We start from the raw sequence: 11,908 nt of genomic DNA, 5'->3' as shown, positions 1-11,908 counted from the left end.
AGTCGGTGTGTGGCCTCGGTCGCGAGTAGTTGTGTGCGCACGATCGCTTGTATACACTACATTCGAAACAATCTCGATCGCATTTTTTAATTAATTACATTTCAGCTCGGATAGCTGTGTGTGTGTGTGTGTGAAGATGAGGAGACAAAGCTCGGTTACGCAATGCCAAACGTCAGTTTTTATACATATGTACTTACTTACATATACAGTGTGTGTAACATTAGTTGACGATGATTGAAAATATTCATCATGACGTTCACTTCAATTTCAGGTTTTTCAACGAGACAGCGAGCTCATCAACAAAGTAAATCACATTTATATTTATTTATTTACACACAGTCTTATTATCAATTCCTGTGTATGTTAATAATCGCTTTTAAATTTCAGCTCGAATAGAAGCATGGAAATGGGTAGTCAACGTTCGGTAACACAATGCGAAACGTGAGTTGTAATAATATTTACTTAATGTCTGCGTACGATTATTTAACGACGATTGAAAATATTCATATTAACGTTCACTTTACTTTCAGGTTTATCACCGAGTCAGTCAGCTCGTTGATAATGTAAATGAAATATATTTATACTATGTTTTGTGTTATTATCATTTCTTGTGTATGTTAATAATCGCAATCGCTTCTTAAATTTCAACTCGGATAGCTGTGAGGAAATCAGGAGTCGAAGCTTAATCACGGTATACAATACGTGAGTTGTTTTACAGAATGTGTAAGATAAATTATTATCGATGATTGAAAATATTCATACGAACACATTCACTTTACTTTCAGGATTATCACCGAGGAATCGATCTCGTCGATACAGTAAATGACATCTATTTATATATTAATCAAATCTTGGGTGTGTTTATAACGGTGATTGCATTTAAATTTCAGCTCGGAGAATGATAATGAAATTAGTCGAAGCACGACAACGCCATCGATACTGTAAGTAGTGCCTATGCTTTGCATGTGTATGTTTATCCTTTACTGACAATATTAATCATCATAAATATATTTCTTTCAGTTTCAATAGGGAGGCAGCATCCTAGTAAGTCACACTGTTTTATTATTTCTGTATTACTATCAATTCTTGGATATGTTTATAATGACGATTGCATTTAAATTTCAGATCTGACAGCGATGTAGAAACCAATAGTCGAGACTGGATAACGCTATCCGAAGAGTAAGTTGTAGCTTCTTACATACATTAATATTTGTCGATAGCCGACAATATTAATCATTACAATTACCATTCTTTCAGGTCCAATAGCGAGGCTGCATCCTCGTCAGAAGAGTAAGCCACACTGATTTATTATTTCTGTATTATTATGTCCAACACGCTCGCCTGATGGAAACATTAAAAAATATTGGCCTGGATGACAGAGATGTCAGATTGCTACGAAATATTTATTGGAATCAGACTGCAGTAGTACGTGTCGATGATCAATTCACTGATGAGATTCCTATAGAACGGGGCGTCAGGCAAGGATGCATCCTATCACCTACTCTTTTTAACACCTACACCGAATCCATCTTCCACGATGCTCTCCAAGAGGCGGAGGGCATCAAGATGGGCGGCGAGACGATCACCAATATAAGATATGCTGATGACACGGCAATAGTCGCTGAAAATTTAGCAGAGAGGTGATAGAAAGAGTAAAAAGATTCAAATACCTGGGTACCTGGCTGAATGAAGAGATGGACCCAGATGAAGATCTAAGAATCCGCATCGAGATGGCTAGAACAGCATTTGTAAAAATGAAGGCGGCGCTTACAAACAAGCATCTCAATCTTCATACGCGGTTGAGATTCGCGAAGAGCTACGTCTGGACAGTATTACTACACGGATGTGAGACGTGGACTCTGAAAACCAAGATGATCAGCCGCATTGAAGCTTTTGAGATGTGGGTCTATAGGCGTATGCTGAAGATTCCGTGGACCAAAAAGATATCAAACGAAGCTGTCCTCGGCATGATGGGGAGAGGCAGGGAACTTGTTTCTGTCATCAAGCGGAGAAAGATGGAGTACCTCGGACACATGATACGGGGTCCATAATACGAATTTCTCCGTTTGATAACCATGGGGAAAATAGAAGGAAAAAAATGGATTGGCAGGAAAAAGTTATCTTGGCTTCGAAACATGCGCATGTGGACCGATATGAGCGCCGAAGAGCTGTTCCGAGCCGCTGAAGACCGATGCGGATATATTCGAATAATCGACGAGGTGGTCGCCAACGTCCGGATGCGGACAAGGCATTAACAAGAAGAAGAAGATTATTATGAGTTCTTGGATATGTTTATAATGGCGATTGCATTTAAATTTCAGCTCTGATTTAGAAAGAGATTTAGAAACCAAGAGTCGAGACTCAACAACGGTATCTGAAAAGTAAGCTGTAGCCACTTACATATGTATATTAATATTTATCAATGGCCAACAATATTAATAATTACAATTATCATTCTTTCAGGTCTAATAGCGAGGCTGTATCCTCATCAGAAGAGTAAGTTTGTTATTTCTGTATTATTATCAATTCTTGGATATGTTTATAATGGCGATTGCATTTAAATTTTAGCTCTGACAGCGATGTAGAAACCAATAGTCAAGATTGGACACCGCTATCCGAAAAGTAAGATGTAGCTGTTTATATTATGCGTATTATTACTTATTGATGTTTGACAATATTCATAATTACAATCGCTTTACTTTCAGGTCTAGCAGCGAGGAAGCAAGCTCGCCAGAAAAGTAAATCGCTTCTATCTGTATATTGTTTATAACATTTTGGTTATGTTAGTAATCGCAATCGCATTAAAATTTCAGCTCGGATAGCGACGTGGAACCGTTTAGTGTGGGATCACCGATGGCTTCAGAAATGTAAGTCGTGCTTGCACAATACATATTTATATTTATGTACACATTATTATTAATCATCTGCTGCATTAATAATTACTTTTATGTCAATCCTCCAATACCCAGGTTGGCGTTTCGGCAATCAAAAATGTTGCAAAAAAGGCGATTTCCTCGTTATCACCCGTATTCAAGACCTCAGCCAGAATTCTGAATCATCAACTGTGCATCGATAATACTTTTTTTCTTAATGTCCTTAATAATACTTAATATTTGATGTGGACCCCTTTTGGGTAACATCTCATTTCAATATTTAGTATTTTACATGAATGTAGCTTTATATAGCGTAGCTATTGAATATTGTGATTGGTGAAACAAAGTTATGTGCCTTTATACATATGTGCATATGCATTAGTAATTGTAGTAATCAATAAAACTGATTCAATGTGATAATTGTTAATAGAATGCACCTACATACATATTTCAACCAAATATGGTGTGTTCGATACACGCCCTTCTATTGTACGATTTTTAGAATGTGTATGTATTAGCTATTGGTCAGTTGTTACAATAATATGAGACTGATAAATTCAATATGGTATTTTTTAATTGAATATTGTTTGTTTGATATACACACCCCTTTATTGTATGTTTTTTTAGAATGTGTGTGTATTGTGTGCTATTGGTCAGTTGTTTCGATACATATAAGACTGATAAATTCAATATGATATTTGTTAATTGAATATTGTTTAAGAAAATATCGTGATTTTTATTATAGAATATGAATTTTGAATTTGTGGTGTAAGGTATTAATTACAGTTATATAATACTATACTAGTGAGTTTATTTTTTTGTTATTTAGTATGAAATCTAAAATATTTATATATTAAACATTTATGTTCAAAGAATTAGACTGATGTTAGAGTAGAATTTCCTTAATAATTTTTGTATTTGATGTGGACCTCTTTTGCGTAACATCTCATTATAATATTTAGTATACGTGAATGTAGCCTTATATCATAGCTATTGAATATTGTGATTGGCGAAACAAAATTATGTGCCTTTTTACATACATACATATGTATTAATAATTAGTAAGTTCAATTAATAAGACTGATAAGTGCAATGCGATAGTTCTTAATATAATTTCAACCACATATACAATAGATACATTTCGAGACAGTAGATAGGAATATTTTATTACAAAAATTATATAAGTTAGGAATAAATGGTATAGTATTAAAGTGGCTTCAATCATACTTAAATAATAGAAGGCAAATAGTAAAAATTGATAAGGTGTTATCCTCTGAATTTGTAACACCTCATGGAGTGCCGCAAGGGTCCAAATTGGGACCCTTATTATTTATATTATATATAAATGATATTGTTAAGGTAATTAAGATGTGTAAAATACATTTTTTTGCAGATGATACATTGATATATATATATATATATATAATTGGAAAGAATGTTGATGTAATGTCTGAGATTTTAAATATAGAATTAAATTATGTGAATGACTGGTTGTGTGAAAATAAATTAAAGTTGAATGTGAATAAAACAAAAATGATGTGGTTGAATGGTAAAAATAAAAATATATTGAATGAAATTAGAATTGATGATAAGTTAATTGAAAAAGTTGAAAATATAAAATACTTAGGTGTATACATAGATTCAGGACTAAATTTTAAAATGCACGCTGACTATATAATAAAAAAAATGGCTAGAAAAGTTGGTGTATTATGTAGATTAAGAAATATTTTAAGTAAAAAAAGTAAAATTTTAGTGTTTAATTCAATTGTCTTGCCACATGTGGTTTATTGTGCCACTGTGCTTAATTTGTTTAGTGGCCAAGATTTAGAAAAAATGCAAAAAATACAGAATAAAGCTATGAGAGCTATTTTGAATGTGAGTAGATTTAAGAGTATTGGAAGTATGTTAGATGAATTAGGATGGATGAGTATTAGAATTAGTCTAAATATTAGTACATTGTCTTTTGTTTATAAGTTAGATCATAAGTTATTACCTAAGTATTTTGATGATTATATAATAAGGAATAGAGATAAACATAGTTTTGATACTAGAAATAAGGACAAACTAGTTGTAAGTAGAGTAAGAAAGAATAAGACGGCTGGGGGTGTTTTTCACAGGGGTGTGCTCATGTATAACGCCCTCCCTGAGTGCAGTCAGGTCTGCTAAAAACATGGATGCATTCCTGCGAGGTGCGAAGAGACACCTCTGTGAGGGACAGTACATATAAGTTAATTATAAATTTTAGAGTTAAGTATAATAATTAAGATGTATTTTTAAATTAGCTTGATAGCTAAAATATATATAAATAAATATGGTGTGTTTAATACACACCCCTTTATTATATGTTTTTTTAGAATGTATGTATTAGCTATTGGTCAGTTGTTCCGATAACATATAAGACTGATAAATTCAATATGATATTTGTTAATTAAATATTGTGATTTTTTAATTTGCGGTTAGGGTATTAATTACAGTTATATAATACTATACCAGTGAGTTTAATTTTTTGTTATTAAGCATGAAATCTAAAATATACAAAGTCTATCTGTAACTTGAAGATTTAATCGAAATATAATTTGGTATTGAAAAAGGCTATTTTATTTAATTATTTTCTCCCTTTGTAAACAATCATTCATCGATTTTGCCTGCTATATCTACTTGCACAATTGAATTGACGTCAATTCTTTGGCCCAATAATGTAAGAAAAGAATGACCATCACAAATGGTAGACGGCCGTTGCTGAAGCAATTTCCATGTTTGGATGTTTCATTAAGAGGAATTTTCTGTGTGATACTCATATTTGTATCTACATTTTTGTGTAAATCTTCACGTACATGCATAATGATTATTTTTTAATAAATACACTCTTTTGTTCTCAATGAAAATATATATTTTACATTATTTTTTTTGTAATACTATTTTTACGGGGGGGGAGATCACAACTTTATGAATATTGTAATACTAAATAACAAGTATGTATAATAATCGTAACAATATAATACAAATAATAACTGGTGGCTATCGAAAGCAATTTATAACAATAAACTAAATGTGTACAAGTTAAAGTATTCTCGTTGAACTAAAAAATAATTTTCGATAGCCCCACAACCACATTCTGGCCAAGTATTCTCAATGACTAAATAGAGTAACTTATACAATAAAAACGTGAAAGTTTGATTGTTTATGCCGGCGACAAGGTCTAAATTCGGAATCATTCGGAACAGCGATCAGCCGTACTCTCATCTTTGTAGTAATAGTTTATGTATATCTCATACTTCTCGAAACTCACGATGCCGTGTTTGAAATATAAGTGCTGCATAAGCGTCCTTTTTCTGTAAAACCAAATACCACACAGTATGCACTGATGTGCTTTGGGTATATACATATTGTCTCCAAATGTGCATTACAGACAAGTGCCGGATTATAGATTCATAAGAAGAATAAAGAGAATTATCCGAATAGACGGATGTAGAGGGGTTGGGTTCGAAAGATCTGGCCTCGGGTATAAGAAAATTAGCAGTAAAGATCGATCTCAAATAAAAATGGCGGTATATTTAGATCAATTAACGGCGTTAATTTAGATCAATTAGTTCCTCGATTTTCCTTGCGTCGAAATCCATCTTCAGCAATATCTGAAAATAACAATAAAAAAAAATACTATGAAATTGTAGGTAGTGAAAATATTAAATATTTGAAAACGTGTTTAATATAAAAAAAAAACATTATAATTTGATTTTAATTAAAATTTGCTTAATATGCAGGGGCGTGTTTTCAGCTTTTCCCAGGGACGGGGGCAAAATTTTTGACCAGTAAGGAATGAATTTCTAGGAGGGGGGGTGTATTATATTAGAAAAATAGGTGTATATAAAGTACAAAATAATCTCCTGAAAATCTTTCATAGCAATACAAACCATAAAACAAAATATATATGATTTTTTTTTTATTTTTTATGTTTTTTCTGGAAAAAATCGACGTGTCAGTGCTCTAAAGAATTTCAATATTATATTTTTGTTAGTTTAGTATTTTAATTCAAATTCATAATAATACATTAAACAATGTGGATAGTCCCGTTCAAACCTAGGAGGGGGGCAGCGTTCTGTGACTCGGTGCGATACCTCGGAATCCAGCTCGACAGGAAGCTCAGGTTCACGGAGCATGTGGAGCGGGCATCCGCCAGGGCAGACGTGACGGGCAGGCCTGTCAGTTAGCTCGCCTCATGCCGAATGTAGGGGGACCTAAGAGTGTTAGGAGGAAACTCCTGAGCTCAGTGGTCCACTCTATACTCCTATACGGAGCTCCTGTCTGGTGTGACTCCCTTAAAGTGGTGCGCACTAGGCGGAAAATGGCTGGAGTGCAGAGGCGGAGTGCTCTGAGGGTCGTCTCGGCGTACCGCACGGTATCGGAAAATGCCGCTCTGGTGCTCGCTGGCACACTACCTGTGGACCTGCTTGCGATTGAGCGAAAGGCGACATAATAACAGGCGACACACGGTGGGCTGAAAATAAGCGAAGCGAGGGATGCCACCATGATACGGTGGCAGCAGCGGTGGGAGTCAGCTACTGGGGGAGGTGGACGCAAAAGCTCGTCGGGGACCTGAAGCAATGGTGCGGAAGGAAACACGGTGATCTGAACTACCACCTCAACCAGTTGTTGACAGGACACGGTTGCTTCGGAACCTACCTGCACAAGATAGGGAAAGAAGCAACACCAAGCTGCCACCACTGTGAGGCAGCTGACGATAACGCGGAGCATACATTGCTTCACTGTCCTGCGTGGGACGCCCCGAGAGAGGTCCTCAAAGCCGCGATCGGGGAGGAAACGCTGAGGACGGGGATGGTGATGGGTTCCATGCTCCGCGACAGAGGGAGCTGGTCGGCTTGGGAGGCCTTTGCTGCATCCGAGATCGGGGAGAAGTTACAGTCCGAAAGGGAAAGGAGACGCCAGGGGCCCGCTTCTGAGTCGTAGGACTCGATAAGAGCACCGCGACTTGAGGTGGGTCTCTGCTGTCTCCTGTGTGAGCGTATTGCGAAGAAGAGGAAAGAGAGAGGAACCGAGCCGTTTCCGTGAAAGGGGAAAGCCTTGTATAGGCCCCCCCGGCCCAAATTCCAGGGGGAGTGTGAGATTCTTACGCACTAAAAACCCCTCTCTCTTTCAGCTGCTGCCGGACCCGCACTTAAGCATTACCAGGCAGCAGCTGGCCTTGCGCAATACGCTCACACAGGAGACAGCAGAGGGTTCGGTGATTACTAGTCAAATGTGAACCTGTCACAGGACAACTGGTCGCTCTAGGTCGGTCACTCGTGATCATCCGTCACACTAAAACTGGTCACGAGAAAACTAGTCACACGCTAAAACTGGTCACGATAAAACTGGTCACACGCTAAAACTGGTCACGAGAAAACTGGTCACACGCTAAAACTGGTCACGAGAAAATTGGTCACACGAGAAAACTGGTCACACGCTAAAACTGGTCACGAGAAAATTGGTCACACGCTAAAACTGGTCACGAGAAAATTGGTCACACGCTAAAACTGGTCACGAGAAAATTGGTCACACGCTAAAACTGGTCACGAGAAAATTGGTCACACGCTAAAACTGGTCACGAGAAAATTGGTCACACAAGAAAACTGGTCACACGCTGAAACTGGTCACGAGAAAACTGGTCACACCCAAAAATTTAAAATTGGTCACACAAACAAAAATATTCTCAAATACTTTTTATTTACGAAATTTTTATTATTATCGACTAGACATATGTTCGAGCCAAAGGCCCTCGTGACCGTGGCCGTGGCCGTTGTTTGAGGTCTTCGCGAAGAGTTCGCGGCCATCCCATCAGAGTCAGCTCATCTGACGCTCTCTAGCCTCTAGCCTCTAGCCACGCCGAGAAGGTTGGCAATCGCTTTTGCGTTCATTTCACTTTGACAGTTCGTATGTCAAATCACAAATCTTAATTCACCGCGTTGAATGTACCGCAGGGAGGTCTATGAAAACACTGATTGTATACTAACACTAAGAGGATCCTTTATTTATGTTATGACATTGGCGCGCAGAATACGGGAGACAAATTTCAGATATTAGTTAATATTTTAAACATATCTTACAAAAGTTCACGTTTTACAATATAAGTCAGCGGTTTCCAAACTTTATGCTACTATGCCTCCCTAAAAAAAAATTTTTTTTTCCGCGCCTCCCTACCGTTTATTTTTTAATAGATATAATAATATAGACACGTTTTAAATAATAAACCTTTATTTAAAAAAAAAACTGAACACTACAATAGACAGAAAAATAAAAAGGTTTTGCTATAACATAAATTTATACGAACACGTATATTTATTTTTATATTAAATTACTAATTAAACTAAATCTAACACATCAAATTTGTACATTGTTGTTTATTGGCACAAAGTTAACCTGGCTCGATATTTGGTTTTCATTGCAGCTAGTGCCGAATAGCCCGTTTCGCATAAATAAGACGTTACAAACGGTAGAAGCACTTGCATTGCTTTGCAATACAGAGATTCACACTCTCCACTAAGATTCGTCCAAAATTTCATTATGGTTTAATTTTGAAACTTTTGTTTTAGTGAGCTATCAATTTTTCTTTTTCGATGGTTGGCAGCTCGAATTCGTCTTCTTCATGGTAGTTGAATGGATTCTGTATCCACAAAAACTTTGAGAAATCAAAGTCTTTGAAATAATTGGAAAAATGCAGCGCTAAACCATCCAAGTGGTCAATAAAAAGATTTTTACTTGCTTCAATATTGGCTGTGGCCCAGAAATCTTTGGAAAGTGAAAACATATCCAACTCATTCTTTTGTAAATTTGATTTTCATAGCTTCAACTTGTTAATGAAAGCTTTTACTTTGTCTTTTTGAACAAGTGAATGTATTTGTGATCCTACATTGATTTATTTAAACCGCTCATTTTCCAAAAATTTCAACCAAATAGGCAAGTTTAACAATAAAATTATCGTTCGTCCACAAATGTGCCTCTTCCTCATCCTCAAATCCTCAAACGAGAAAGTCTGCTAATTAAATGTGTATATAAAAATGAAAGAAAAACAAAAATAAACATTCATGCATTGAATTTTACTGTTAAACTACGATATAAAGTTTTATTTATTTGTAGATAAAAAGTTTTGGCGCCTCCCCTGGCAATAGTCCGCGCCTCCCAGTTTGGAAGCCGCTGGTATAAGCAAAACATTATAAATAAACAACAAAATATTGGCATTGGCTGGAAAACGAACGATGGCTACCAATGTGCTAAGGGCGATAACCTTAGCACATTGGTAGGTCTATTTATAGGACACATTCTATATGCCCATATTTGGTCGTGAAATTACCAGACAACGAATCGATAGCTGGAATTTTGATTTCCTGCCAGTGCGAATATTACTTTCTATAATGTTTACATCGTATGTCAATTTTATTAATTCGTATTATTTCATTATTCATAAGTAATATGCAAAACACAAATGAGTTTCTATAGACTGGGACACTGGTCAACACACATTTTTGAAGATCAATATGTACAAAAGTAAAGAAAACATTATGGAAAGTGACAAAAGTCTGCTTAGATCACATTCACACTATCGGTGAAGAAATTTTAAAACCGATGAGGAATTTAATTTTGGGAAATAGGAAAGACTACATAATCGCAGAATTATGAGTTTCAAAACATTTGAAATAAAATGTTTCCTCCATGTTCAGAAGAAAATGAAAAATTGTTGCATGTGAAGATCAATATGTACAAAAGTAAAGAAAACATATGGAAAGTCTGCTTAGATCACAATCACACAATCAGTAAAGAAATTCCAAATTAAAAGCAGAAAGTTTAGAATCGACGAGGAAACAAACGGAATATTACATATGGCATGCAGTTTTTTCAAGTAAGTATATATGGGTGTATTACATAATAAATTATTTTTAGGGATTTATTTTGTATTACTTGGAGCTTGGAAAGGTTAGTATTCGAAGCGTTATTCCATACAGGTGAAGCATAGGTTTCATAAATAGTGAAACATACATATGTAGCTCTAAGAGAAAATATCAAAAATGTTAAAAATGAAGAGTACGTTAAAACAGTTATTATACATAAATACATATGTAAATAGGTTGTAAGATCATACCACATAACAACTTATTACAAGCCAAGTAATTTAATTTTTATGACCCCCCCTCATATTTTTTCATTACTTAAAAAACTTATTTATTTATTTACGAATTTGAACGAGACAAATATACGAGGAGAATGACAACAGCTTAGCAAATCTCACCAATACTGTTTATCAACTGTCGAATCAAATGGCCGTAATGTCAATTTGTTGCACTAATATGATGGCAAAGATGGACGAATTGTAGAAATAATTCAGTGTGTAATTCCATATTGAATATAAATTCATTTTAAAATTGATTGATATAATATTGTATGTATGTATTTATCATATTTTGCACAAATAATAAACACACAAAATCTCCATACCTTGTTTTTTTGCACCGTCTATACTAAATGTATTATACTATGGACTTAAGTATTAAGCTTTTTTATAATCTTAAAAAAAGTTTATTTATGTATATGTTTTACTTTCAATTGATATTCATGTACATTATAAAACTACACTTCTGTTGTTTTATGTTTTTGTAAGTTTCATTGTAAATGAGAAATTGGCGAAGGTCTATTTTCAATTGCAAAAGCACTATTTTAATTTGACTTAATTCATAAATTGTTATTATTACTTATAGTTTTAATTGCTTTTGAAGTGAATCAGTGTTTTAACCATACAAAAAACAATGTAGCAAATTAAAAGTTAAACTCACGAGGACCTTGCCACAGTTTTCGAGCTACATATGTAGAACTTCCTACATCGAGATGAAGATTATAATGGTGTACATAAGTCTTCTGATACTTCACACATTAAAACATCATACATAAACACATAAAAAATAATCAGATCTGACCATCCCATGATATTATCTATGTATTTGAGGAATATATAAGAAGGTTGCAAAACAAAATTGAATAAATAAAGCAAT

The 11,908-nt window shown here is 35.0% G+C and overlaps 2 protein-coding genes across 3 annotated transcripts; one reads left to right on the top strand and one right to left on the bottom strand.

Annotated features, from left to right (window-relative positions):
- LOC143922722 (uncharacterized) lies at positions 1-2,081 on the top strand. Of its 2 annotated transcripts, XM_077446054.1 has the most exons (7): positions 1-304; positions 388-441; positions 531-702; positions 786-941; positions 1,021-1,044; positions 1,126-1,179; positions 1,258-2,081. In XM_077446054.1, the coding sequence occupies exons 1-3, from the start codon at positions 231-233 to the stop codon at positions 565-567; spliced, it is 165 nt and encodes a 54-aa protein (XP_077302180.1). In that variant the 5' UTR covers positions 1-230; the 3' UTR covers positions 568-702; positions 786-941; positions 1,021-1,044; positions 1,126-1,179; positions 1,258-2,081. The 2 variants fall into 2 exon arrangements, with proteins under 2 accessions (XP_077302180.1, XP_077302179.1); XM_077446053.1 differs by lacking the exons at positions 1-304; positions 388-441; positions 531-702; positions 786-941; positions 1,021-1,044.
- A 3,666-nt stretch (positions 2,082-5,747) lies between these two features.
- LOC143922821 (uncharacterized) lies at positions 5,748-7,400 on the bottom strand. The gene is made up of 2 exons (XM_077446169.1): positions 6,921-7,400; positions 5,748-6,505 (listed from the first exon to the last, which is right to left on the bottom strand). Exon 1 carries the CDS (start codon positions 7,398-7,400, stop codon positions 7,074-7,076), a length of 327 nt encoding a protein of 108 aa, XP_077302295.1. The 3' UTR covers positions 5,748-6,505; positions 6,921-7,073.
- Positions 7,401-11,908: the final 4,508 nt, after the last annotated feature.

Source organism: Arctopsyche grandis, chromosome 2 (assembly GCF_051622035.1).
Source record: "Arctopsyche grandis isolate Sample6627 chromosome 2, ASM5162203v2, whole genome shotgun sequence".
Taxonomy (NCBI): Eukaryota; Metazoa; Arthropoda; class Insecta; order Trichoptera; family Hydropsychidae; genus Arctopsyche; species Arctopsyche grandis.
The sequence above is the reverse complement of the archived record's forward strand: the minus strand, read 5'-3'. Positions and strand labels throughout refer to the sequence as shown.

Bases quoted from the DNA above. Each gene is read 5' to 3' on its own strand.
- LOC143922722 (XM_077446053.1), top strand. From the start codon at position 1,695: ATGGACCCAGATGAAGATCTAAGAATCCGCATCGAGATGGCTAGAACA.
- LOC143922821 (XM_077446169.1), bottom strand. From the start codon at position 7,400: ATGGTGGCATCCCTCGCTTCGCTTATTTTCAGCCCACCGTGTGTCGCC.